This window comes from Marmota monax, unplaced genomic scaffold (assembly GCF_021218885.2).
Source record: "Marmota monax isolate L192 unplaced genomic scaffold, Marmota_monax_Labrador192_F-V1.1 WCK01_AAM20220418_F8-fsc00160, whole genome shotgun sequence".
Taxonomy (NCBI): Eukaryota; Metazoa; Chordata; class Mammalia; order Rodentia; family Sciuridae; genus Marmota; species Marmota monax.
The window spans coordinates 3,475,215-3,501,206 of NW_026694183.1; the positions used below are offsets into that span (position 1 = coordinate 3,475,215).

Here is a 25,992-nt window from a genome sequence, read left to right on the forward strand (position 1 = left end):
CAATTCCCGGCTTTGGCACCGCCTCCTTGCTAATGAAGTCTCAAAATAACGTGGCCTTAATCAGCCTGAGGCGCGTGTTTCTCCGACCGGCCCCAAAGGACCTCAGTCTAGCCCTAAAGCCTTCCAGACGTTTCTCTCTAGGATCTTTCAACTACTGCCTCTCCTTCCCGGAAACACAGTCCGCGGCTCACAGGCCCGCGACATCCCTCAGACCCTCACAACCCCAAGGTCCCCTCCCCACACGGACCGTCCTGACCTCCCAAGGGCCCTCCGGGTTCTAGCGCCTCCCGGGTAGCCCACCCCTCCCTCGTTTTTCGCAGGACATTTGGCAGCCGCTCGCGGCTCCGCCCCTTAAGTACTCAGTTCCTCGGAACACCCTTAACGCCCCGCCCTTTCAATACCGCCCTGTCCCCGCCCACCGCAGGCCCTGGCCCCGCCCCCGCCCCGCCCTTTACAGGCCTTCCCTGTGGTCCCTGACAGCCCCACCTTTGACAAGTGCCGGTGCTCCTCCCCTCACCCACCCCGAAGCCCTGGACCTTCTCAGTCCCACTCCTCCCTGACTCTCCCAGCCCAGCCCTTGCAGGCCCTGAAGCCGTCAGTCTAAGCCCCGGGGAGCCCCACAAGTGGCTCACTCACCACCTCCTCCGCTCCTCCGCCCTTCCTCCCCACCTAGATTCTACGCTGCTACCTTGGTCCCTCCCAGGACACTGTCCTCTGGCCTCATTGGTCCCTTATCTCCCCAGTAACCAGATCACAACAGTGATCACAACAGTGAGCTTAGAGCACTAGGGACACAGGTCGGGCACTCCAGCAGGTAGGGCTGGGGCCTTATATCCTGACCCCACCGCCGACCCGGGCTCCCCCTCCTTTGACCATGCAGCTCTGTCCTCGGAGATACGGAGAGCTCACGGGACCTGTCCCCTTGCGCTAGTGAGCCCCGGCACGCAAGTCCAAGAATGTGAGAGATGGGGAGGTCAGGAGTGGTGTGGGGTCCCAGCCTGGGAGGAACTGAGACTCAGAGAAAGGTCAGAGCGGTTCTAGTGTCTTCCTCTTCCAAATCCCAGTCCCTAGCAATTCGCCCCCCCCCCCCCAGCACTTGACTGCCTGCTTTCTGAAGGATGTGGTGTTAATTCCGACAGGAGCCCCGCCTTCTTTGGCCAAGATGCCTTTGGAACTCTCTGCAAAGAGCAACCGCTCCGAGGATGGAAGCGAGTCCTTCCTGGAGGGAATGAGTAATTCATACATTCTTTCTTTTTCCCACTCATCCTTTTCCTGTCCTTAGCTTCCCCAAGCTCCAGGTCCCGGGTCGAGCTCCAGGAGCGCCCTCTAGTGGGAAAACAGGCATGCTTGCGACTGGAAGTAGCACCCGGCAGATGGGTGGTGGGCAGGCCGGAGCAGCGGGGTGCGCCAGGAAGATTGGCAGCTGCAGAAATTTGAGTGAGGCCCAGAACATCTCCCAAGGATTGCTCAGGGGAGAAGGCAGGGAAGGGCGTTTCTGCAGAGAGAACAACGGGGTGCCCCGAGAAGAATTTCTCTTGAAACTGTTGACACCTCTAGTAGGAGAGTTCTTTGTCGTTAGGAATATCCTGTGCGTTATAGAATACCAAAAGCCATCTCTGGCTTCTATTCATGAGATGTCAGTAGCATACCCAGCCCAAGTTGTAGCAATAAAAAAATGTCTCCAGATATTGTCAGATATCTGTGGGGACAGAAGTGCTCCTGGTGAAGAAGCACTGGGTCTTGGGAGGTGGGGAGGTGGTGGAAAAGACTGGAGAGATGGGCAGAGTCAGGTCATATGGGACCTCGAGTGCCAGACCGAGGAGCTGGGACTTTGTCCTGTACATACTGTGCCTTGGGAGGCCCTTGAGCATGGGAGGGCCAGGGTCTACTCTGGGTGTTAAAAGACCCTGAGGACTGTAAATGGAGGTTGTGAAGGAGACCGATGATGATTCAAGCAGGAAGGGATGAAGCGGAGCCTAAGGGACCAGCGGACAGCGTGAGGCGGCAGGAGAATGGGGCGGAGGGCTACTGTGGTTCCTGCTGGAAGGGAGGATGGAGCCCGAGCTTTCCCAAGTCCCTTGTAGGGTGCCTCAGGTTCCAGAGGTCCAAGAGGTGTTCTAGGAGCGCCCTCTAGTGGGAAAACAGATAAGTGTCCAAACTTCCGGTGGAGTGGGTTCAGGGGAAAGAAGGAGTATAGCTTGGGTACAGGGAGTATGAATGGACCTGGAAGCCGGAGGGTACAGGAACTGAGATGTAGTCCTAGTAGAGTGTTGGCGGCTGGGTCTGCAGTTCATTTGCAGTTTGTGAGACCCCAGAGAGACCACGATTCCAGGTCCTGGGGAGAAGGGGGCTGCTGGCTCAGGTCCATGTTGAGTCCCTTGCTTGGTCCCACCCTCAGTGGATTGGGAGCTGAGCAGGTTGCAGCGACAGTGCAAGGTGATGGAAGGGGAAAGGCGGACCTACAGCAAGGAAGTCCACCAGCGCATCAACAAGCAACTGTGAGCTGAGAGCCTGGGCCCCGGTCTGGGGAGAGGGTATAAAAAGGGCTGGTCTGAGCGGGGAGGACTGGAGCTCCGGATTGCCTTAGAGAGGCTGAGCTTTGCCCCCTCGCTGGCCTCTCCTCCACCTCCCTGCCTGGGCAGCGAGGAGATCCAGCGCCTGGAGCAGGTGCGGGCCAAGCTCCAGATGCAGATCAGCGTGGCCCAGAGCCAAGTCAAGAGGCTGCGGGACAATGAGCGGCTGGAGAGCATGGACCACCTGCTTAAGTGCAAGGCGCGGGCTCAGGCCAAGGTGGAGGAGCTGCAGGAGCAGATGAAGGCCCTGGACAAGCAGGTGGGTGCCGAGAGCAGGCTCTGTGGATCCTACTCAGGGCACAGTTGTGACCTCCTGAACCATAGCTTCCTCATCTGAAAAATGGGGCCTTCAAAAGCATCCACCCGATGGAGTTTTGGTCATTGGGAATATGGGGGTTTGGTGCTTTGCACAATCCTAGATATTCAAGGTGGGAGGAGGGGCTGGTGCTGTTCACTGGGACAGGCTCTCCTGAGCCAGCAGACCTGCATGGGAATCCCGGTTCTGCCACATCAGGGCTGAGTGGCCATGGAAAGTCTTCACCTCTCGGGGCCCCAGTTTTTTCATTTGCAAAAATAGGATGATGGAATATAGTAGAATTTAGTCAGATTTCTAATCTGTCACCCCAAGTCCTTGCTACTTGTCCTCCCAAACAATGTGATTTTTCTAGGCTAGCGTCCTTTCAAGTTTTTAAGACTGTGACTCATTGTGATACAGTTTGTACGCACCCAGATGCATACAGATAAAAACACACACATACATATCTGCAACAGAAGTGACACCAAGGAATATTTACTTTATTCTACAAGGGATTCATTCTGGTATTTCTCACCTACTTTTGATTAAAGAGCACTGTTTGTCTAGAACAAATGTTTTCTTGCACATCATTGACTCACAAATGGGAGTTTGGAAATTGCTCCTGTGTGGTGGTCTGTATTAGTTTCTTATTGCTGCTGTAACAATGACCACAGAACATGGCAGCCCTGGACGTCTGAAGTCTGAAGGGGTCTTACTAGTCTAAAAGCAGGGTGTTGTCAGGGCTGCATTTTCTGTGGGCTTCAGGGTTAATCTGTTTCCATACTTTTTAAAGCTCCTGGAGTCCACTGTATCCTTTGGTTCGTGACCCCTTCCTCCTCCTTCAAAGCTGGCAGTGGCGGGTTGAGTCTTTTTCTGGGCTGTATCACCCCAGCCCTGCTTTTCTTAACCACTCTCTTTCTCTGACTCTCATGCCTCCCCTTTTCATGTTTTTGGATCCTCTGATCAAATTGCTCCACCCAGATCAGCTACTTGTCCTTGCAAACAACGTGATTTTTCTAGGCTAATTTCCCCATGTCCAGATCCTCAACTTTATCACATCCACAAAGTCCTTTTGGCTGTTGAAGGTAACATCGTATTCACAGGTTACAGGAATTAGGACACAGATGCCTTCAGTGATCCTGACTGTGTCTATCACATGGTTCATGGTTTGATTCCATTTGAATTTCAGTTGGTCTGTTTGGACAGCCCTTGATACCACTGACTGCCTTTTGGAAGCTGAATTCTGGTTTTCACTTTAGGCTTGTGGCTGTTTCGTGAAGTTCAGGGGCTCAGTGGGTGTGTCTGCTTCAGTTGCTTTCTTTAGTCGTCCATGGAAACTCAGCAGAGTCAGGTCCAAGCAGGATGATCTGCTTATTTTGATCCCATGGATTCTTTTGCCCTAAGAAACTTGATTATGGAGAACTGCAGGTCAGATAGGGGTTAGGGTCCCACAGTAGAGAACTGGCCAGTACACACACAAGGTCAAGAAAGGATGTAAAAGTAGCCAGAAAACAACTTTTTCAGAGGAACCATAGCTAGACCTATAGCTGATTCCTTCTTTCCTTCCTTCCTTCCTTCCTTCTTTCTATGGTACTGGGGAATGAACCCACATCCCCAGCCCCTTTTGTTCTTCGTTTTGAGAAAGAATCTTGCTAAGTTCCTTAGGGTCTTCCATATTGCTGAGGCTGGGCTTGACCTTGTGATCCTCCTGCTTCAGCCTCCTGACTTGCTGGGATTACAGGCATTTACCCATGCTCAGCTAGACAGCTGATCCCTCAAAAAACAGTGGCAGAAAACAGTGAGTTCAGTCCTCAGCAACACACACGCACACATACACACACACAAAAAAAAAAATGATAAAGAAAGAAAGATTATAATTTCACTGCCAAAGGAGAAAAGTCAACTTAAACTACTACACCAGTGAAAATATCATCAACAAGCGAATAGACGAGCTTTCCTGGCAAAGAAAAATGTAAAATTAGTCTCCAGTTAGATTTTTTTTAAGATGGACACAATACCTTTTTTTTATTTGTTTTTATTTTTAAGTGGTGCTGGGGATCGAACTCAGTGACTCACGCATGCCAGGCAAGTGCTCTACCATTGTACCACAACCCTAGCCTCTCCAGTTAGATTTTTTACGAGTGGAGATTCTCAGAATTTCTCAAACTATGTGTTGAAGGGCCAATTGAAAAAGTTTTTAATTTATTACTGTTACTTTTATAAGACTTGTGTCTGCTCAATTTGCCATGTGAATTCAGCAACACTGTTTCTTGAGGGGGGCGGGTACTGAGGATTGACTCAGGGCACTCCACCACTGAGCCCCATCCCCAGCCCTATTTGTATTTTATAAGAGACAGGGTCTCACTGAGTTGCTTAGCGCCTTGCTGTTGCTGAGGCCGGCTTTGAACTCACGATCCTCCTGTCTCAGCCCCCAAGCCTCTGGGATTATAGGTGTGTGCCACACGCCCAGCGAGCATCAACACTATTTGTGATGCTTACTCTCATTTTCTAAATTTACCACATTATGCAGACAAAACATTCTGTGATAAAATTCAACAGACATTGAAGGTCAAAAATATTAAGCAAGGACTGTGGCCATGGCTCAGTACTGGCAGGGCATTTGCCCAGCATTTGTGAGGTAGTGGGTTCAATCCCCGTGCTGGGAAAAAATGCAATAAAACTCTTAAGCAAACTAGGGAAAAAACATAGAAAACATCTACAATAGATATCATATTTGACAGTAACACATGGAAAAATAAGAGGATCCCTTTGAGATTAGTAGCAATACCAGGCTGTCAGGTGGCACCAGTTGTGTTTAACATTGCACTCTAGGGAGGTCCTATCCAGTATAGAAGAAGAAAGAGAGAAAAGAAGAAGAAAAAAAAAAAAGCAAGGAAAATAAAATGGATAAAAAGATTGGGGAGAAAGACATAAAGCTGTCATTATTTATAGATGACATATTTATGTACATAGAAGATCCCAAGAATCTAGGGCTAACTTGTAATTAATGAGGTCTTTTAACAATGGGCTGGATATAAAGTTATTGATATGCAAAGGCAATTGTAATTTCCTGTAACAGCAATAACTATTAGAAAATAAAATAAGGCCAGATGCGGTGGTACACACCTTTGATCCCAGTGACTCTGGAGGCTGAGGCAGGAGGATCACAAGTTTGAGGTCAGACTCAGCAATTTAGGGAGGCCCTCACCAACTTAGGGAGACCCTCTCTCAAAATAAAAAATAAAAAGGGCTGGAGATGTGGTTTAATGATGAAGCACCCCTGAGTTCAATCCCCAGTACCAAAAAAAAAAAAAAAGACATTTATAATAGCCAAAAGAAGTCCTTAGGAAGACATCTAATAAAAGTGTGCATGACCTCTATGGACTAAATTGTGAAATTGTACTGAAGGATATTAGAGAAACATTTAATAAATGTAGAGGTATACCACATTCATGGATTGAAAGAGTGTGTTGTAAAATGTTCTTGCAAATTGATTTATAGATGTAATATGATCCCAATCAAAAAGATGATGGTGATAGTGGTCTGCAGTGCTGCAGTCAAACCCAGGCCTAATGCCTGCTGAGCAAGTGCTCACTCAGTTACCCCCCACCCTTGTTGCTATTCTTTACAGGTGTGATTGACAAGCAGATTCTAAAGTCTATATGGAAGTGCAAAGGACAAGATAACTAAGGTTTACTTAGAAGAAGAGGAGGAATGTGGGAGGATTCGCCCCATCAGTTATCAAAATTGATCGTAAAGCTCTAGTAACTAGCTAATCCAACAGATCAATGAGAGAAAATAGAGGTCCCTGAAAGAAGCCAGCCAGTGGTGCACTGTAATCCCAGTGACTCAGGAGGCTGAGGCAGGAGTTCAAGTTCAAGGACAGCCACAGCAATTTAGTGAGACCTTGTCTCAAAATCAAAAATAAAAAGGCTGGGGATGTGGCTCAGTGGCAAAGAGCCACTGGGTTCAATACCCACTCCCCTCCCAGAGGTCCCTGAAAGAGAGCTGTGCGTATGTGAACGTTTGATTTATAACTTCAGAGAAATAGAACTCCAATAATGGTGCTGGAAAATTGAATATCCATAAAAATTATGAGATGAAATCAGACCCTGACCTCACATTTTCCTAATTAATTTCAGATGATCAGAGAGATATAATTGTGTGAGGGTGGGAAAGATTTCTTAAAGAAGTGACAGAAACCTCTACTTCTAAAGGGAAAGATGGATACATTCCATGACATTAAAATGGATAAATTCTGTTTATCCAGAGAAACCATAAAGAGCAGGCCCAGGAAGTCCGGGGGTAGGAGTGGTTATCTGCAGCTCACAGCTAACCAAGGACTAGCACCAAGGACCTGTGAGGGACTTCTTCATGTCATTAAGAATCAGTGCAGTTACAAAAACAGTCAAAGCTGACACATCACAAAATAAGAAATGTGGATGCTCAGTAAACATGGGGATTATAAGTAATCAGAGGAAGCTCGTTAAGACCACAGTGAGGCATCCTGAAACACACCAGGCCTTCAAACACTGACGTCTGAATAAAAGCATCATTTTGGGGTGAAGGAGCAGTGGGGACACTTGCTAATCAGTGGGGGTGTAAGTTGTCACAACCCTCCCCCGTTATCTATGAAATTTGAAGATGGACTCTGACCCAGGGCCATCCTCTTGGCCTGATCACCACAAGGGGCTTGGGCTCAGCCTGGCGTTCACATCATGGGGCCACTAGGTTCTATTGTGGCCCTTGGAACTTAGCTGCCTGGAGGGGTGGAGGACAGGAGGCAGTGCGTCCTGTGAGGGCCTCTCAGCTGGCAGGAGGAGCATGGCCAGTTGGTGATGCTGTGTGGTGGCTGGGTGTTGTTAAGTTGTAGGTGGACACGATACCTTTATCTTACTTATTTTTATGTGGTGCTGAGAATCGAACCCAGTGCCTCACACATGTTAGGCAAGTGCTCTGCCACTGAGCCACATCCCCAGCCCCCTGGGTGTCATTTTTTATATTAAACATCATTACCTGGGGACCCAGCTAGCCTTAGCCCCGTCTGACTCCATGGGAGCAGTGTTGGGAGAGAGTCAACCAGTCATTCGCCCACAGAAAAGGAGTTTAGATCTGTTGTTGACCTTCCTCCTCATCACCCACAATCACCCATAATCACCCATACATTCCACATCTGAGTCCTATAGCCAGGACTCATATAAGAGAATGTTGGTAGGAGCATTCCCATACTGGCCAGCCTGGGTCCATCAGCCTTTAGATGAGTAAAGAAATGTGGTATGTTTGTGTAATGAAATAGTATACAACCATGAAAAATGAATGGATTTTGATTAGGGACAGTAACATGGATGAATGTAAATAACAATTGAATGAAGGAAGTAAGACATCAAACATACATGCAGCATTATTTCATCTTACATACAATTCAGAAACAGGCCACACTGCCCTTGAACAAAAGTGATACACTAGGAAGGAAATGAATTTCACTGAACCCATTGCCCTAGAAGTGGAGCATCTATAAAAACTAAAATACAGTATATGATACATAATTATATAAATATGTAAATATAACGATCATGAGGACTTTAGTGTTCTCATACCTAAGCTCTGGAGCATGGGAAGTTCCCACCTATTTGAATGCTCCTGTGTGGATTTTGTTGCAGTATCTGCAGAATCGAGGACTTGGGACTTAAGGATTGAGGCAGCGTGGTGAGCAGGGTGATGCCTCAAGGGGACAGGCTCTCACACTCTGCTCTCTGAGGACACACAGGGTGCAACCATGGGAAAGGAGTTTGGCAGTTTTTTTTTTTTTTAAATCTATCATAAGATTCAGGGGTTCCACTCCTCGGTATTTGCCCAAGAGAAAAGGAAGCCCATGTCCACACAAGAAATTGTACGTGAATATTGATAATGACTCAACTTGATTTGTAAACTCCCAAACTGAATTTTGGAAACAACCTAAACGTCTATCAGGGGGTGAAAGGACAAACACATCGTGGGACCTGCAAAAAGTGGAATCGCGTTCACCAGGGCAAAGAATGCACTGTGGACCCCACAACAGGGTGGGGAATTCAGATCCATCACCCTGAGTGGGAAAAGCCAGACCCTGTCCTTCTAAAAGAGTATGCACTATATGGTTCCATTAAAATAAGTGGAAATGGTGCAGAAAACAGGGGTGACAGCTGGGGTTAGGGGCCGTGGAGAGCGTGGGGAGAACTGTGAGAGGGTGGGGAGGCCTGGGGGTAGTGGGTATAGTCACTATCTTGATTATGTCAAAACTCATCCAGTTGTACACCTTACATCTTTTCCCCCCCATTTGGTACTGAGGATTGAACTTGGGGGCTCTTTACTACTGAGATACATTCCCAGCCCACCCCCACCCTTTTTAAAGTCTTGAGGCAGGGTCTAGCTCAGTTTCTTAGGCCCCCCACCCCCAAATTTGCTGAGGCTGGCTTTGAACTCTGGATGGCACAGTCTCAGCCTCCCGAGCCACTGGGATTACAGGTGTGGCCACTGTATCCAGCTTGTATACCTCAGATCTGGGCAGTTACACTATATGTCAGCTACACCTCAATAAAACTGTTAAAAAATAATTCCTACCTCCCACTGTATAAAAACCATATGAATATTTTTAAAAATTGTAAGAGTTTTTTTCTAATGTTGGGGAGAATTTCCTGAGCTGGTGGGTCCTAAGCTCTGTTGATTCCTGGAGCCCTTAATTTCTTAGTAATTTTTTTAGCCCCCAGAGAAATCCCTACCGGCCAGAGGTGTGCTGGGAAGCAGCCGTTAGGATAAAAAGCACCTTAACTTGTAGCATTTGTTAATTTTCACAAGGTTAACCTCCCATCTTGGCTGTGATGAATATACTGACACCTTTGCATATCCCCTTCCTTTGGGGTGTGCCCTTGAGGGGATTGTGGTACCTTGGCCTCCGTCTCTTGCTCTGCCTCCTGGCTCAAGATGAACTGGTTTGGTCCAACATGTGCCCTTTGTTATTGTCATATAATGTCCTCACCAGAGGCCCAGAGCAATGGGACCACCAGATCTTGGAATAGAATCTCTAGAAGTGTGAGCTAAACAAAGCTTTTTTTCTTAAGTTAATTTTCCCAGGCATTTCATTATAGTAATGGAAAGTTGACTAATATGGTCTGTAGCAGCAGAACACTAATACAGGGGGCAGTTTTATATGACCAACATTTAACAACTGGCTCACAGAATTCCTGAAAAGATACTACTCCGCTCTCCAAGTGGTCTTAGGTGATCCCATAGTGCACTGCTGACAGTTGTATTTATTAACGAGTTTAAAATAATCTTATAAATGTTTGTGTTCTGACAGGTTAGAAACCTTTTTATGTAAACCATTTGTAAGAACAATATGCATAAATTTTAAAAATCTATATTTCCTTCTTGGGCTGGGAATATGGCTCAGTGGTAGAGCACTTGCCTGGAAGGCACATGCAAGGATCTGGGCTCGATTCCCAGCCCCCCGCTCCCCAAAAAAAGTCAGGATCCTTACCAGCTGGATGGTGTACAGGCCCTGAACAGTCTTTCCAACTCTTGAAGTCAGATTGAGCATGGCTGCCTTCATTCCCAGGTGATTTTGTGGAACTCTGTATTGGTCCTGTACCGTGCGTTACTTGCTTTTTTTCTTATTGGACCATGACAGTCACACAGAGTGGTTGGGTCCATCCTGACAACATCATACCTGTGTGGGACTCGGTTTCAGTTCGCGATCCCCCCACTTTTCCTTCCTGTCCTCCCCCCACCCCTGGTCTAGACTTCCTTTCGCTTGTCTACTTATTAGTTTTTGGTTGTTTCTTTTCACTTATACACAAGGTGAAGTTCCCTGAGGGGTATCTATTTATGCACATAACATTGGTTTTTGAGAATTTGTTCCTCGTCTCCTCCCCTGTTCTGCCCCTCCATGCTGCCTCCACACTGATCTTCCCGCATCTTCATGTCTTCGGCCTTCCCTCCTTTCCTTGGTATACTCTAGTTGCTACATATGAGAGGAAGCGTCTCACCTTTGAGTTTCTGGGTCTGGCTTGTTTCACGTGGCGCGATGGTCTCCATTTCCATCCATTCACCAGCAAATGCCACAACCTCCTCCTCCTTCATAGCTGAGCAGAACCCCAGTGTGTGTACACCACAGTTTCTCAATCCGTTCATCTATTGATGGACTTGCTTTTTTTTTTTTTAAATGGAACATTTAAAGAAGTTTTTAGTAGAAAATTTAGTTGGGGATAGTTGTGGATTCACAGCAGCTGCAAGAACTAACGCAGAGATGACCCATACCCTTTGCTCAGTTTCCCCCAAGGGTAAAACTTTGGGGGTTTAATTTTATTTTTATCACACCAGCTGTTGAAACCCTGGGTCACACAGGTGTGACGTCCCTGTAAGGAAAGTGGCCCCAGCTGGTGCTGAGCCTGTGCACTGCCTGGGCCAGTGGTGCGTTGGGGTCTGATCGATGTCTTCCTCAAGCAGCTGAACACCCCTGGGGGAGTCGGGAGGCGGCTGCGGTGCTCTGAGGTGTCCCGTGCAGGCCCAGGTTGCTGGTGGTGGCAGGCTTCCTGTCCCCTGGGTTGGGGACTCTTACAGCAGACAGGGGTTGTCTCATGCGATGGAGTCCAGAAGTCCAGGCCCGACGTGTTGGCGGAGCTGGTTCCCTGGCAGTGAGGGCAAGTGTCCCCTCCTCTCCTCTCCACTGGCACCTGTGGGTTCAGTGGCTTGTGGATGCGTCCCTCAGCATCATCCTCATATGATGCCCTTCCTGGGCGCTCATCCATGTTCACATGTCCCCTTTCCATAAAGGCCAGTGGGTGGGGTTGGCCCCCACCTAAGGACCTTGATTTAACTTGTTGATCTCTGTAAAGTTCCTGCCTCCAAATAAGGTCACACCCTTAGCTACTGGGGGTTGGGACTTGGGTTGAGTTTTTGACACAGTCAACCCATAATAGCACAGGTCAGGAGACGGTGTTAAGCAAGTCACTGGTGTGGTCTGCACAGAGGCGTCACCCTCCCCTGAAGAGACACAGACAAAGAAAGATCTGCCCCAATGAGGCCTCCTTCGGAGCCCAGTGAGCTAAGCAAAGACAGCACAGAAGGGAGGCAACTGGGTGGGAGCTGGCTCTAGGCACAAACTGACCCACTGGGTCTTGTGTCATCAGGCTCCTGTTGTCACCTCTGGGGTTCCTCTTCACTCTGTTTGGCCTCATTCTCCCGTCCTCTCTGTGGCAGGGGTGGTGATGGCAGCAATCCTTTCCTTCAGTCTCGTCTCGTGCACTTCCCCCAAAGCCAGGGCAGGAGCCGGCTGGCTCAGCTTCCACCACGGCGCGCCCCCCCCCCCCCCAGGCCAGCCCCAGCCGTCGTCCAGAGCTGGGCCATGGGGCTGGCAGGGGGGTGGGTCATGGTTGGATATGGAGCCCCAGAACCACAGGAGGATTAGGGACTGTGGGAGGTGGGAGGGACAGTGGATGTCGGCCGTCTGCCTGGCCATTCAAGGTCTCCCAGGCAACGGACAGACACCATCCTGTCTTCCAGATCGATGAGTGGGAGACCCGCATCTTCACCCAGGGCAAGAGCGCCAGGGCTCCCGGCTTCATCCAGAAAGAGAAGGCCAAGGTCCAGCGAAGGATCAAGATCCTGGAAGACCAGTTGAACAGGGTGAGGGCGGTGTCTCTGCTCTCCAGACCCCAACTCTGGGGTGGGGAAGCACTGCACATAGGAGTGGGGTTCCGAAATGGCGAAGGGAGCAGTATCAAGAGAAAGGACCCCAGGGGGTCGGAGGATCCCAAGTTAGGGAGACCGAAGAGCCCTGCAAGTGGGGCAGTACACTCTCAGGGTCCCCAGAGGGGACAGGCTGGTTTCTGTGCCCCCTCCTTGGCTGGGTCTGGAGGAGGGAGGCAGGCCAGGCCTCAGAGACTACTGCTCCCCCCACCCCAGGTCACCTGTCACTTTGACATCCAGCTGGTGCGGAATGCGGCCCTGCGGGAGGAACTGGACCTGCTGCGCATTGAAAGGCGCCGCCATCTGAACGTGGACCGCAAGATGAAGAAGGTCAGTGCCGAGCTCCAGTGGCAATCGGTTAGCGCGTGGTACCGATAAGAAGGTCAGTGAGGGGGGCGGCCCTGGCCTGGTCCTGCACCAGCGCTCCAGCCTCGCTTGGAATTGCTCAGAGCCACAGGTTTGCTGTAGTCCCAGGGATGGGGACCTGGCACCTGCAGGTCAGTCAGTGACACTTCAGAGTCCTTTGAAGAATCTGCCCACCTTCGTCCCCTTCGTCCCCTACTCCTTTCACTTTTACTTTGAAATAACTTTGATTCTTCAGAAAAGATGCAAGAATCGTACAAAGCACTCCTTCACCAGGATGATGAGCCGGCCCCCGCTCGGCGCTCACTGTCCGCTGGGAGGGGTTTAGTGTCACGGATGTCCTTCAGTTAGACAGTATGTCGCAGGCATTGTGCTCCTCAGTACTTCTGTGCATTTCCTAAGAACAGCCATTTTTATAAACAAACAGGGTGCGGTTATCCAAGCTAGGAACTTTGACATTGCTCGAATCCTAACGGGTCCACGTTGCAAGACTGCCCCGCGCCGTCCTTTGTAGCTAATTTGATTTTCCGGCTCCAGGCTCCGGTCCAGGATCCCAGGTCGCATTTGATTGTCCTGGCTCCGTTCACGGTTCCTTTGGAATGCTGCCTTTGCTCTCCTGTCTCCACGACCTTGGCATTTTGGAAGCATCCAGGCCAGCCGTGTTGTGCATGTCCCTCTCTAGGAGCTCGTCTGGCCTTTCTTCGTGTTCTGATTCTGAGGCTGCTCAGTGCCCTGCGCGAGGTCCTGAGCTGTGCGTTTCAGCAGGAGGCCTCTGCTCCCTGTTGGCCCCTGACTAGTGAGGCTGCCTTTGACCCTTGGGTTCCCCCAGGTGGGCTTCTCTTTGTAATGGGTACATCACAAGGGTCTCAGGGAGATTCTTCGTCTTTGAAACCTCCTGCCTCCCGCGTTCGCTCACTGGCCTGGTCAGCCCCCTTCCTGATTTGCCTGCATCCTGAGGGCCGCGGCTGCAGAGGAGCTTTCTACTTCTCCGTGTCTTTTACTGTTCTCAGGAAAAGCCCCTTCTCCCCGAGTGTTGGTGTCATCAGTGAGCATTCTGACTTTGTCTTTCTAGTGGTGATAGCCCATGGTATCATCATTGATTTTGATGCTTGGATACTCCCAGATTTGGCCACTCAGTGCCCTTTCAAGTTGGCTCTGTGACCTTGGGGCAAGCCCCACCACTTTTTTTTTTGAGCACTTTCTGGCCAGACAGTAAAAGTGACCTTGTACTTCTTCTGCCCTAACCTTGGAGTTCACCATCCTCCTAGGAGTCCTGTTCTTTCCCCTAGTGGGGAGCAGGTATTGAGAATCCAGGAATCAGACACTGAGCCTTCACTGCTATGGATCGTCACAACTTTGAAGCCCTTCCTCTGGAGACAGCCAGGAATTTCTGTTAACACCTTGAATTCCAATCCAGCATCACTGGTGTTTGACTGGACGTGCCCCCTTCATCTCGCTTCTCCACGGTGGCAATCCTGGCTCCCGAAAGCAACAATCTTATTAGTTTATTACTTGTCAGCTCAATCATGTGTATACTCAAAAGAGTTTCAGAATTGCTACAGCTGTGCTACTTCCCGCCCCAATATAACGAGTAGGGGTCAAGGTTGGCTTCTAGTTTGTTTTCTCCTCAGCATTTATCTGTTCAAATCATTGTGTTCAGAAGTTTTTTGGGGTAGTTCTATTTTTTGGTCTTCTGTATTATTATTATTATTATTATTAGTGGTGTTGGGGTTTGAACCCAGGGCCTTGTGCATGCAAGGAAAGCACTCTACCAACTGAGCCATATCCCCAGCCTGTGATTATGTTCTTCAAGTGTGATACAGTGAGGTTCATGACTTCTGTTTATATTCAGGGTTAGTTTCCTTTTCTCTCTGTTGATTTCTTTTATGAATAAGTAAAACATTAACAAGTCTCCCAAATCAAAAATATTCCATTTAGGAGGCTGAGGCAGGAGGATCACAAGTTCAAAGCTAGCCTCAGAGACTTAGTGAGGCTCTAAGCAACTTAGTGAGACCCTGTCTCAAAATTAAAAATAAATAAATAAATAAAGGCTGGGATGTGGCTCAGTGGCAAAGCGCCCTCTTCTAAAAGGTATCCCAAGGAAAAATCATTGCCTTCCCATCTCTTCTACCTGGTTCCCACCCAGCTCCTGTAAGTCATACATTTCTTAGTTCTCTACCCTAACGTAGGTTGTTGTGTATGCCCACCTGTTTATGTATCTGTGTATCTATACATGTTTTATGTATGTGTATGTATATCAAATTTCTTGCCTTCCTTCCTTTTTTTTTGTACCAAGGATTGAACCCAGGGGCCTTAACCACTGAACCACATCCCTAAACCCTTCTTGTATTTTATTTAGAGAAAGGATCTTGCTGAGTTGCTTAGGATCTTGCTAAGTTGCTGAGGCTGGCTTTGAATTCATGATCCTCCTGCCTCAGCCTCCCAAGCCACTGAGATTACAGGCATGTGCCACTGCACCTGGCTCTTTCTTCCTTTTGAAAGAGTAATTTTTACCCATAACACTGTAGAAATATCTGTGGAACTAGAAAATAGAAAATAGAAGTGTGGTCACAGGGTATATTAATTCATTTTCTGTTGCTATGACAAATACCTGAGGCTTCATACTTTATTATAAAGAAAAGAGGTTTATTCAGTTCATAGTTTTGAAGGCTGAAAGTCTACATGGCACAATGTTGGCTCTTGTAAGGCCCCCTTGACTGTGTCACATCATAGTAGATGGCATCATGGTGGAGCACGGGCAAGAGGGAGACATTATATGATGAGACAGGAAGACCAAGAGACAGGGAAGGAGCCAGATTTGCTCTCAAAAGAATGCACTCAGGGTCCTTCTGAGGGCAGCACCTCCAGTGACCTAATCACCTAGCACTAGGTTCCGCTTCTTAAAGGTAACCCCATCTCCCAGTGACCTGATGCTGGGAGCAGGCTTTCCCCACGTGGACCTCTGTGTGTGGGGGGGACCTGCATCCCCGTTGCAGCACAGTGATAGGGTCCGCATGGATCTCCCTGCCCACCACTCTCAGGAACAGTCCTGGTTAGGCGTTTTCCCTGGAGAGCGGCTCTGAGCCACCTCTGCCCCTCATCCATTCCATGTTCCTCTGTCCCACACTTCTGCTTTTTAAATTTTTTTTTGTAGTTGCAGATGAACACAATGCCTTTGTTTATTTGTTTATTTATGTGGTGCCTCTCACGTGCCAGGCAAGTGCTCTGCCGCTGAGCCCCGCCCAGCCCTGTCCCATATTTCTTTAGGGCCCTTTCACAGGCAGCTGCTCACGAGGAGGCTCCCGTCGCAGCTTGGGCATTTCTCTGCTGGCGGGGCAGTGCGACGGGTTTGGCAGAAGCAGCGCTCATTTCCTGCTCCTCTCCGCAGGAGATCCACCACCTGCGGCACATGGTCAGCTCGCTCATCGTCTCCTCCACCTCCGCCTACACCGTCAGGTGGGGCCCCGGGCTCGCGGCTGGGGCGGGGCGGGTGCGGCTTAGACCCACAAGGCAAGGGCGGGAGGGCTCTAGACTCAAGAAACGACCGAGCCAGCTCCCCAGTGACCTGTCTCTTTGCCTCTCCGCCTCTCGCCTCTCGGGCACGTGGTTAGAATGAGGGTTCAGGTCACCCTGTCGGTTAATGCTTCCAGCTCCTAGATGGAGAGAGAGTTCAGGTGACGCACGTAGCTGGGGGCCTGGGACTCGCGGAGGCACCCAGCAGCTAGGCTCATCAGTGCTGGTTGAAAGGGACGCGGTTCTCCCAGGTTGCTTCCCAGTGGAGCCCTGGAAGCTGGGTGTTGGCTTCCTTCCTGTGCGGGGCTCCAGGCTGCACCTCTCCCAGCTCCCCAGGTACCTCTTCCGCTCCCCGGGTACCTCTCCCACTCCCTGCTTGGCGTCTTACCTTCTCCTCTGCGTCTGCTGTCCACCTTCTGACTTCTGCTTCCTGGGGGCGCCTGACACCACCGGGTCCCTTGAAGACCAGGTGTGCCTCATGGTTTCTGTGATTTCTTCCCTTCCTCTTCCTTTCTTTGTAATGCACATAACAAGATTCACCATCTCCAAGTGTGCAGCCCACGGCATCTAGAATGCCCCAGTGTTGTAACCCACTTCTCCTCTCCAACACATTCGGTCACCCCAAAAGAAACTCCTGCTCACTCTCCTGCCCCTGGTGCCCTCCAGGCTCCCTCTGTCTCTGGGCCTGGCCTGTTCTGCCATTTCATATAGGTAGAATCGGACAGCCTGGGACCTTTCGTGTTGGGCTTTTCCCTCAGGGTGAAGCTTCTGAGGCTCAGCCACTGTGGTTTCTCAGCTTTGTCCTGCCCTGACCCTTCAGGGCCTGACCGTACCTAGTTGGTGGCTTCTGTTCCCTCGCAGCTGGGCTTCTTCATAGCCTGGCCCTGCCATGGCCCAGGTCTTTCTCGCTGTACACCCTTCTAGCTTTGGCTTCCTGTTCTCTCATTCTTAGCATTTCCTAATTCAAATTTTGAGGGAGGGAATCTGATTGTCGTGTTTCATACTTTCTGCCCAGTCCTTGTGGCCCATCCGAGCATTGCCAGAAACAAGCCTGTGCCACTCTCCTCCAGCCTCCTGAAGTGGGCACCTGCCTAGGCGCCGCACAGGGCAGTTTCAGCAGGGGCAGGTGTCATCGCCCACACTTTCTGTCACACCAGCTTGTGTCTTCAGTGCTTCCTTGCTGGATGACCTGGGCAGGTCCTTGTCCCTCTCTGAGCCTGTTTCCTTCACTGTGACATGGTTGTCATGATGGTTTCTGCTTCCCCGAGCTACTGTTGTAAGGCAGACCCCTGAAGGTCCTAGCTGCCCGGAAGCTGGGTTTCTTTCCCCTGTCCCTGGGCTCCATAGAGTCCCAGAAACAGAAAGATCTGCAAGTCCTGACTGCGAGGCTGGAGCTGTCACTGGGGACCAGGTTGTCGGGAGGCTGCCCACCCTTGAGGCCTGGCCATAACTAGCCTTGAAGGAATCGAATTTCAGCAAGAAGCTGGGATCTGGGTGGAGGAACCAAGACTGGCCAGGGTATGGAGGTGGGAACTAGAATGGCAGTGGGCAGAGAGCCTCAGGAACTGGCCCTCGTTATGTCCTACTCCCTGACCCTGTGACCTTGCAGTAGGCTAGGTGTGGTGAATTTACAGTTGGTCACACCAGGCCAAAAGCAGAAAAGCTGCGTTCAGAGCTGAGCAAGGCAGGGGATGTGCATGAGAGAGGCTTCTAGGGAGTCCCCAATATCCTAATGGGGTGACACCTCCTCCCTGGCTTTACCAGGCCCTGAGCTGTACAAGCCTCTAAATTTCCAACAACACAATCTCACAGCTCTGGTACAGTCACCTTATCACCTGGGCCCACGTTTGGGCATCCTGGTATAATCTCCCACTGGTCCTCATCACCACCTTTGTTCTTGTTCCAGGGTCACGGGGGCATTTGGCCTCCCAGGTGCCCTGTGTACAGTAGCAGTGCCTGTCAGTGGGCGATGCTGTCAGTCCTCACAAGGTCCTGGCTGCCCCATAGCCCTATCTTGATCTGGCTCCCAGAGCCTAGAAGGCTCTGTGCTCTTTGTGGTTACAGGGTGACTGCTCTGTCCCAGGCCGACCTGGCCCCATCCCAGTGACCCCAGCTAACTTCCCCCCATCCCTACGACCCCCAGCTGACAGTGCTTATACCAGGACCCCAGACCTCTACCCAATCCTGACCTCCTGGTCCTTGCTGATCTCCCCCCACAGGGAGGAGGCAAAGACCAAAATGGGCGTGCTTCGGGAGCGGACAGAGAAGGAGGTGGCCCAGAACGACACGGAGGCGCAGATCTTGCAGCGGCAGATATCACACTTGGACCAGCTGCACCGTTTCCTCAAGCTCAAGAACAACGACCGCGGGGATCTCACGGCAGAGAAGCGTGAGCAGCGGGGGGACGCCCACCCGGGAGGCCTGGTTGCCACTCCAGGGCGGGCTCCGGGTGTCGGTGGAAGCGGGTGCCCTGGGCTCCAAGCCCCTGGTGCCACCTCGCAGCTATGGCTTCTTCAGCTGGGGAGGCGGCGGAAGGACTCCGAAAGAGCTCCCAGGAGAAGCTGGTGATGCACTATGAGGACACCATGAGTAAGCTGTCCCAGCTGACCGGCGAGAGCAACCCGGATCTGTTGGTACAGAAGTACCTGGACAGTGAGTGGCGCTGGGCAGAGGGAGGGGGGCTCTTGGCCCAGCACCCCCACATCCCGCGTGGACCATCCTGGGTCAGCGCTAGGCATCTCTGGGCCTGGGGACTTTCACCGGCGCAGGAACAAGGAACCAGGCCTGGGACGCGCGGCCTCTGTCCATTTGCTGGGACTATGGCCTGTCTCTATCCCCCTTTGCTGTCCCCATCCCGTTGTTCTCCACGCCCCCCCCCCCCCACCCTGCAGTGTTTCCCACCGGCCTGGGGGTCTGTACCCTTCCCTCGGGGTTCGGTTTCTGTAGCCCTCTTGCATCTGCCTTCTGTTTCCGTCTCCCCACCTCCCCTGCCCCACGCCTGGGCCGCCTATGGAGTCTTTCCGTCCACTCCGTGTCCCTCATTTCTCTCCCGTCCCTGCTGCTGTTTCTCGGATTTGTCTCCCTCTTTTCTCACACCTCGCCTTTCTCCGAGCCCCTGCATCTCTCCTGCTCTGTGCCTCCTTGAGACTTTCTCTCTGTCCCGGACTCTTTCACTCTGATTAACTCTGGATTTCTGTGTCACTCTGCTGATACCTTTTCTTTCTACTGGTCTCTACTTTTGTCTGTGTGTGGTCTTGTTTTCAATTTTATTTTATTTTTCTGTGTGGTCTTTCTGAATATTTCTTTCTCTGCTCTTCTGTGATCTCTGTTTTTCTGTCTCTCTCTCTCTGTACCCCACCTTAATTTCCCCCAGTTGAGGAACGCAACTTCGCGGAGTTTAACTTCATCAATGAGCAGAACTGGGAACTGCAGCATCTTCTAGAAGAGATCAAAGAGGTGGGTGAGCTCTCCGCGCCTTCTCCCCTCCCCCTCCTCCCCCATTCTCCTCCCTCCTCCTCCTCCTCCTCCTCCCCATCCTCCTCCCCTATCCTCCTCCCCCTCCCTCCTCCCCCATTCTCCTCCTCCTCCTCCTCCCCCATTCTCCTCCTCCTCCCCCCTCCTCCTCCCCCATCCCCCCTCCTCCCATCCCCTCCCCTCCCCCCTCCTCCCCTCCCCTCCCCTCCCCCCTCCTCCCCTCCCCCTCTCTCCTCCCCTCCCCTCCCCTCCCTCTCCCTCCTCCCCTCCCCTCCCCTCCCTCTCCCTCCTCCCCTCCCCTCCCCTCCCCCTCCCTCCTCCCCTCCCCTCCCCCTCCCTCCTCCCCTCCCCTCCCCCTCCCTCCTCCCCTCCCCTCCCCCTCCCTCCTCCCCCCTCCCCCTCCCTCCTCCCCCCTCCCCTCCCCCTCCCTCCTCCCCTCCCCTCCCCTCCCCCTCCCTCCGCCCCTCCCTCCTCCCCTCCCCTCCACTCCCCTCCCCCTCCCTCCTCCCCTCCCTCCTCCCCTCCCCTCCCCTCCCCCTCCCTCCTCCCCTCCCCTCCCCTCCCCTCCCCCTCCCTCCTCCCCTCCCCTCCCCTCCCCCTCCCCCCTCCCCTCCCCCTCCCCCTCCCCTCCCCCTCCCTCCTCCCCTCCCCTCCCTCTCCCTCCTCCCCTCCCCTCCCCCTCCCTCCTCCCCCCTCCCCCTCCCTCCTCCCCTCCCCTCCCCCTCCCTCCTCCCCTCCCCTCCCCTCCCCCTCCCTCCTCCCCTCCCTCCTCCCCTCCCCTCCACTCCCCTCCCCCTCCCTCCTCCCCTCCCCTCCCCTCCCCCTCCCTCCTCCCCTCCCTCCTCCCCTCCCCTCCCCTCCCCTCCCCCTCCCTCCTCCCCTCCCTCCTCCCCTCCCCTCCCCTCCCCTCCCCCTCCCCTCCCCCTCCCTCCCCCCCTCCCTCCCCCCCTCCCCTCCCCTCCCCTCCCCCTCCCCCCTCCCTCCTCCCCTCCCCTCCCCTCCCCCTTCCTCCTCCCCCTTCCCCCTTCTCTGGTCCCTGAACTTTCCTCCCCTGCTCCTGAAGCCCCGCCCAGTGTCCAGTCCTTGCCCCGCAGATGCAGGAGGCCTTGGTGAACGAGCGTGCCAGCGGGAGCACCAAGCAGGAGCAGGAGGCGCAGCGGCAGGCCGCCTTGCAGCAGCACCTGGATAAGGCGCGCTCTGAGTCGGATCAGCTCGAGGCCCGCTTGAAGGACTTTCGAGGTCAGGTGGAAACGCTCAAGGCCGGTGAGCGCCTGTGGCAGCCCCTCCTCCAGCCCCAGCTTCTTTATCTGGAGGGATGCAGTGAGCCGGCAGAGGGTCCAGTTGGGCTGGCCCCTTGGAGGTATACCGTGGCTGCTTTGTGCACTTGCTTATCAGTCCAGACCACATCCATCTCTGTTCATCAAGGACATCAGCCATCCAGTATTCCTGGATGAATATGTTCACACTGATTGGTCTAGCCCTCTGTCCACCAATGCCTGCGGGGTGGTGGTATTGTTGAGTCACAGGGCAGGTAGGTACTGGGATTTATTAGAAAATCCACATGAGGGCACCAGAGTGCTCCAGATGCCCTGCGCCCTGGCTGGCCCCTCTTATCATCAGAGGTTGTGATGTTAGCCCTTTGAATGCGCATGCAGTACTACCTCTATTAATTTAATTTGAGTTTGTCTGATGACTAATAACTTAGGGCACCCTGTTTAATCCTGTGCATTTAAAAACAAATTAGGGTGTTTGTCTTGCTAAAACTGAGTTGCATGAGTTCACTGCATGTTCTGAATAGTAGTCTTTTTTTCCTCCACATTTTGTATAGCTGCATTATAGTTGTATAGAATGGTGGGGTTGATTGTTACATATTAGTACATGCACACAATATAACAATATAATTTGGCTAATGTCCATCCCAGAATATCCGTTCACCACTCCCTGGCCCTTCCTTCTATTCTCATCTCCCTTTGATTTTTACATTATCATCGCTATCCCTCACCTTTCTTTTCCTTCTTCCTCTCTACCTTCCACATATGAGAGAAGACATATGACCCTTGACCTTCTGAGTTTGGCTTATTTCGCTTAACATAATGGTCTCAATTTCCATCTGCAAATGATATAATTTCATTATATCGCTTATATATACTACATTTTCACTAAGTTGCTGGGCTGGCTTTGAACTTGTGATCCTCCTGCCTCAGCTACCTGAGTCTCTGGGATTATAGGTGTGTGCCACCACGCCTAGCTATTCCACACTTTGTTTATCCATTCATCTGTTGATGGACACCTAGGCTGGTTCCATAGTTTGGCTATTGTGAAATGTGCTGTTATAAACTTGGGAATGCATGTATTGCTATAGTTAAGATGACTTTAATTCTTTAGAATAAATACTGAGGAGTGTTCTAGCTGGGTCATATGGTGGTTCCAGGCCTAGTCTTTTGAGGAACCTCCATACTGATTTCCGTAGCAGTTGTACTAATTTACAATCCCACCAATAGTGGAAAAGTGTTTCTTTTTCATGTTTTCTTCCATATAGTTGACCTTTTCATTTTCTTGTGATAAACCTAAATTTATTTTTTAGTTTTGACGGTATCCAATTTACCAACTTTTCTTTTTGTTGTTAGTGACTCTGTGGCCTTCCCTAGAAGTCTTGGCTTGCTCTAAGGTGACAAAGGCACTCTCCTCTGTTTTCTGCTGGAACTTTATTGTTTTTGCTCCATATTGCAAATTAATCTGTATGTATTGTATGAGGCGGGAGCCTAGAGTTTCTTTTGCTAAAATCACCCCTCCAGGGTGTCCTCCTTTCCATCTTATTTTGGGGGAAGGAGCCATTCAGAGCACTCAGGAGCCAGGCCACCCTGGCTTGGAACCACTGCCACCATTTGTAAGCCTCGGTATGGTTCCTCTTTCTGAGCCACTCTGGAAATGGAGGTGCAGTTGTCAGATGTGATGGTGATGGGCACTATAGCAGGAGAGGAGCAGAGGGCCGTGGTGAGGCGGTGGGTGCGCAGTGGAACTCAATCATGTCGCCTTTTCTTGGGATTTACAAACACACACACATATACTCAGGCATTTTATACATTTTTGGTTGGTCATTTTTGTGTAAATAACATGTTCCTCCATTTAGAAGTGTGCTATTTTGCTTTTTTCAATTCACCAATATCTTGGTGCCATTTCAGTAATCAAAATATATTAACATAGAGTGACGTGGTAATATGATAAAAACAGAATGGAATAGTAGTGCTATCTCATTCTTGGTCTTGGTGAGTTTCATTCTGTAATATTACGAGATTTATTCTCCTGCTGGGGCTGCCGTAGCAAAATACCACAAATGGGATGGCTTAAACACAGAAGTGTGTTGTCTGACAGTCGGAGGCAGAAGCTGGAAATCAAATTCTCTGCAGGATCGGTTCTCCCTGAGGGCTGGGGAGGAAGGATCTGTTCTAGGCATCTGTCCTCGGCTTGTAGATGGCTCTGCTCTCTGGGTCCCATCTCTGCATTTCCCCTTTTATTTTATAAGGACTCCAGTCATGTTGGGCGGGGGCCACTATACTCCCTTCTGACCTCATCTTATCATGAGTTCATCTTCAATGACCCTATTTCCAAATAAAGTCATAGTCTGAGGCGTTGGGGAGTTAGGACTCCAACACGTGCATTTTTTGGGGGCACAATTCAACCCTTAACATTATGGCTGTCCCAGAGTTATCCACTTAGGTCACTTCCAATTCTTTGCTGCTATCAATAATGCCATGAGACCCTCTTATGAAGTTAAACACAACTGAAATAGAGGCATGTTATGTATATATTTAAAGAACATGCAGGAATGCCATGAAACTGCATAAAACAGCAAGCAGGGGACTGATGGGCCAGGGTCCGGGAGGATGGTGTTTTTTTGTGAGAGATCCCGGGACTGCGGGAGGATAGGATGCAGGTTCTGTGGAGGTCCCGGTGCCTTCTTAGTTCATGAACAATGGCTGGTTAATAACTCAGCACAAGTGGGCCATGACCCTGTCCAGTGGGTCCAGGGAAGACTGAATGCAACTGGGACTGAGGTTAGAAAAACACAAAGGCAGCAGCCCCGAGGCTGCTGGGTGCCCTCCAGCCCTGGGAGGGCCCAGGGAGAGGGTCTTGGAGCCCAGGAGGCTGGGGATGCTGGGTTTGTTTCTGGCTAAGGTGTCAGACGGAGGCAAGGCCCATGTTAGCTCTGTCCTCTTGAGCCCTCAGGTGGGGCTACTGAGCTGAGCTGAGCCCCTTTCCATCTTTGAGCCTGGACTACTATCTCCACAGAATGCACAGCAGGGACCTGAGCAGGGAGAGGGCTAGCGTCCAGTGGGCTGTGCTGGATCAATGACAGTAGCCCCCCCGCCCCCAGATATCCAGCTGCTCTTCACCAAGGCTAACTGTGACAGCAGCGTCATCGACGACCTCCTCGGTGTCAAGACCCACATGCGGGATCGGGACATGAGCCTCTTCCTGAGCCTCATTGAGAAGCGACTGGTGTACCTTTTGACAGTGCAGGCCTTTCTAGAAGTCCAGGTGGGCCAGGGCAGGGACGGGCCCTGGGGGCTGACCTGTGGCCAGGCCTGAGCTGAGCCCTGGCTCTCGCATTCTCAGAACCAAGCCCCCTTGACGGACACTGCCCTCCTGCTGCTGGGCCAGAGCTATGAGGATCCTCCCAAGAAGATGGCCCCTCTGCAGCCACCTGACAGCATGTGAGCCGGGTTGGGGCAGGCATTGGTGGGGCTAGGGAACAAGTGGGCTGGGGTCTGGGACTAGGTGGTGGGCCTGGCTCAGGGAGGATGGAGGATGATGCAGGGGCTAGAGAGAGCCAGAGTTAGGACTCCAGGGGACTCTGTGAGAGGAGATCACAAGTATTGCAAAGGGGAGAGGGCTGGCCCGAGAACAGCTGAGGGCCTCTGGTAAAGGCAGGAGGTGCCATTGGCCTTTTGTGGGCATGAGTCTAGACTTTTCTGCCTTCCCCCAACCCTAGAGAGGATCCCCCCGGTTTTGTGGCCAAAGACGACCATCCCATGAGCAGGGAGGAGCTGCTGAGCCAAGTGATGCAGGCGGTGAGCGGGCTGGCGCCTGCAGGTGGTGGCCGGGGCTGGCAGTGCTGTGGGGAGGGCCTCGGCTGTTCTCTGGGGCCCTGACTGTCCTCCCTGCCCCAGGTGGAGGTCCAGGAGCTGGCCCAGGAGCAGCGCCAGAAGGAGCTGGCGGAAGCAGTGGGGAAGATAGACAGCACCCCGGCGGGGGCCTTCTCAAGCACCAGAGTGGCCAGTGCGGGGCCCTCCCTGGGGGCCACCAGCAGGATCCCTGGGATTCCTGGGTCCATCCTGAGCCACAGAGCCAGCAAGGATCAGGGCACAGGCTCCATCAGCCGTGTCACTTTTGGCATCCCCAGCTCCAGTGTAGGGCAGCTGTCCAGGGGTCACCACTCCAGTACGGGCCAGACCACCTTTGGCCCCATGAGCGCCAGTGGGGTCCCAGGTTCCAGTTGGACCTCGAGCGCCGGCCGTGTGACCTTCAGACCCATTAGTTCGGGCAGCAACCTGGTGTCCACTGGCTATGTGGATTCCAGCAGAGGCCAGGAGAGCTCTGCAGGTGGCATGGCGAGCAGAGGCGTGGGGTCAGAATCAAGCGGGGGCCCCAGCTCCAGCAGAGGGGCCCCCTCCAGCACCAGGCCTGCCTCCTCCAGCAGCAAGGACTCCCGCTGCTTCTAGGGCGTCCAGCCCTGCCCTGCCCTGCGCCCTGCAGGTTCCCCGTCTCTGCCTCCCTCTTTGCCCTGGGAGTCTCCATCTCTCAGCGTGGGCCTTGTCTCTCTGCCCCTCCATCTCTTTCCTCCTGCCTTGGGGCTCAGCCCTAAGCGCTCATTTCCCCCCTCCTGCCCTCTCCCTCTCCCGCTCACTCCTCCTCTCCGTCTCCCAGGCTCTCCTGGCACCTCACATCCTCATCTTCACAGCTCCTCCTTCCTCACTCCCTAAGAGCCTCCCCCATACTGACTAGATGAGCTGTGACCCCAGGAAATAAAGGTCTGGAGTTCAACTCTTA

The 25,992-nt window shown here is 51.9% G+C and overlaps 1 protein-coding gene and 1 long non-coding RNA gene across 6 annotated transcripts; one reads left to right on the forward strand and one right to left on the reverse strand.

The window, feature by feature from the left end:
• Nucleotides 1-540: 540 nt before the first annotated feature.
• On the forward strand, nucleotides 541-25,992 carry Odad1 (outer dynein arm docking complex subunit 1). Of its 5 annotated transcripts, none has more exons than XM_046465890.2 (15): nucleotides 541-814; nucleotides 1,140-1,232; nucleotides 2,399-2,498; nucleotides 2,643-2,832; nucleotides 12,406-12,528; nucleotides 12,808-12,921; nucleotides 16,343-16,410; nucleotides 18,687-18,856; nucleotides 18,970-19,119; nucleotides 19,841-19,923; nucleotides 21,036-21,204; nucleotides 24,317-24,480; nucleotides 24,559-24,656; nucleotides 24,935-25,013; nucleotides 25,113-25,992. In XM_046465890.2, the coding sequence occupies exons 2-15, from the start codon at nucleotides 1,163-1,165 to the stop codon at nucleotides 25,662-25,664; spliced, it is 2,130 nt and encodes a 709-aa protein (XP_046321846.1). In that variant the 5' UTR covers nucleotides 541-814; nucleotides 1,140-1,162; the 3' UTR covers nucleotides 25,665-25,992. The 5 variants fall into 5 exon arrangements, with proteins under 5 accessions (XP_046321846.1, XP_046321845.1, XP_046321848.1 ...); XM_046465889.2 differs by lacking the exon at nucleotides 541-814 and adding an exon at nucleotides 821-1,025; XM_046465892.2 differs by lacking the exon at nucleotides 541-814 and adding an exon at nucleotides 821-1,025 and having other exon boundaries at nucleotides 18,985-19,119.
• Nucleotides 3,348-12,184, reverse strand: LOC124107727 (uncharacterized). The gene is made up of 2 exons (XR_009228796.1): nucleotides 10,382-12,184; nucleotides 3,348-4,642 (listed from the first exon to the last, which is right to left on the reverse strand). It is a non-coding gene; the product is annotated as an uncharacterized LOC124107727 (long non-coding RNA).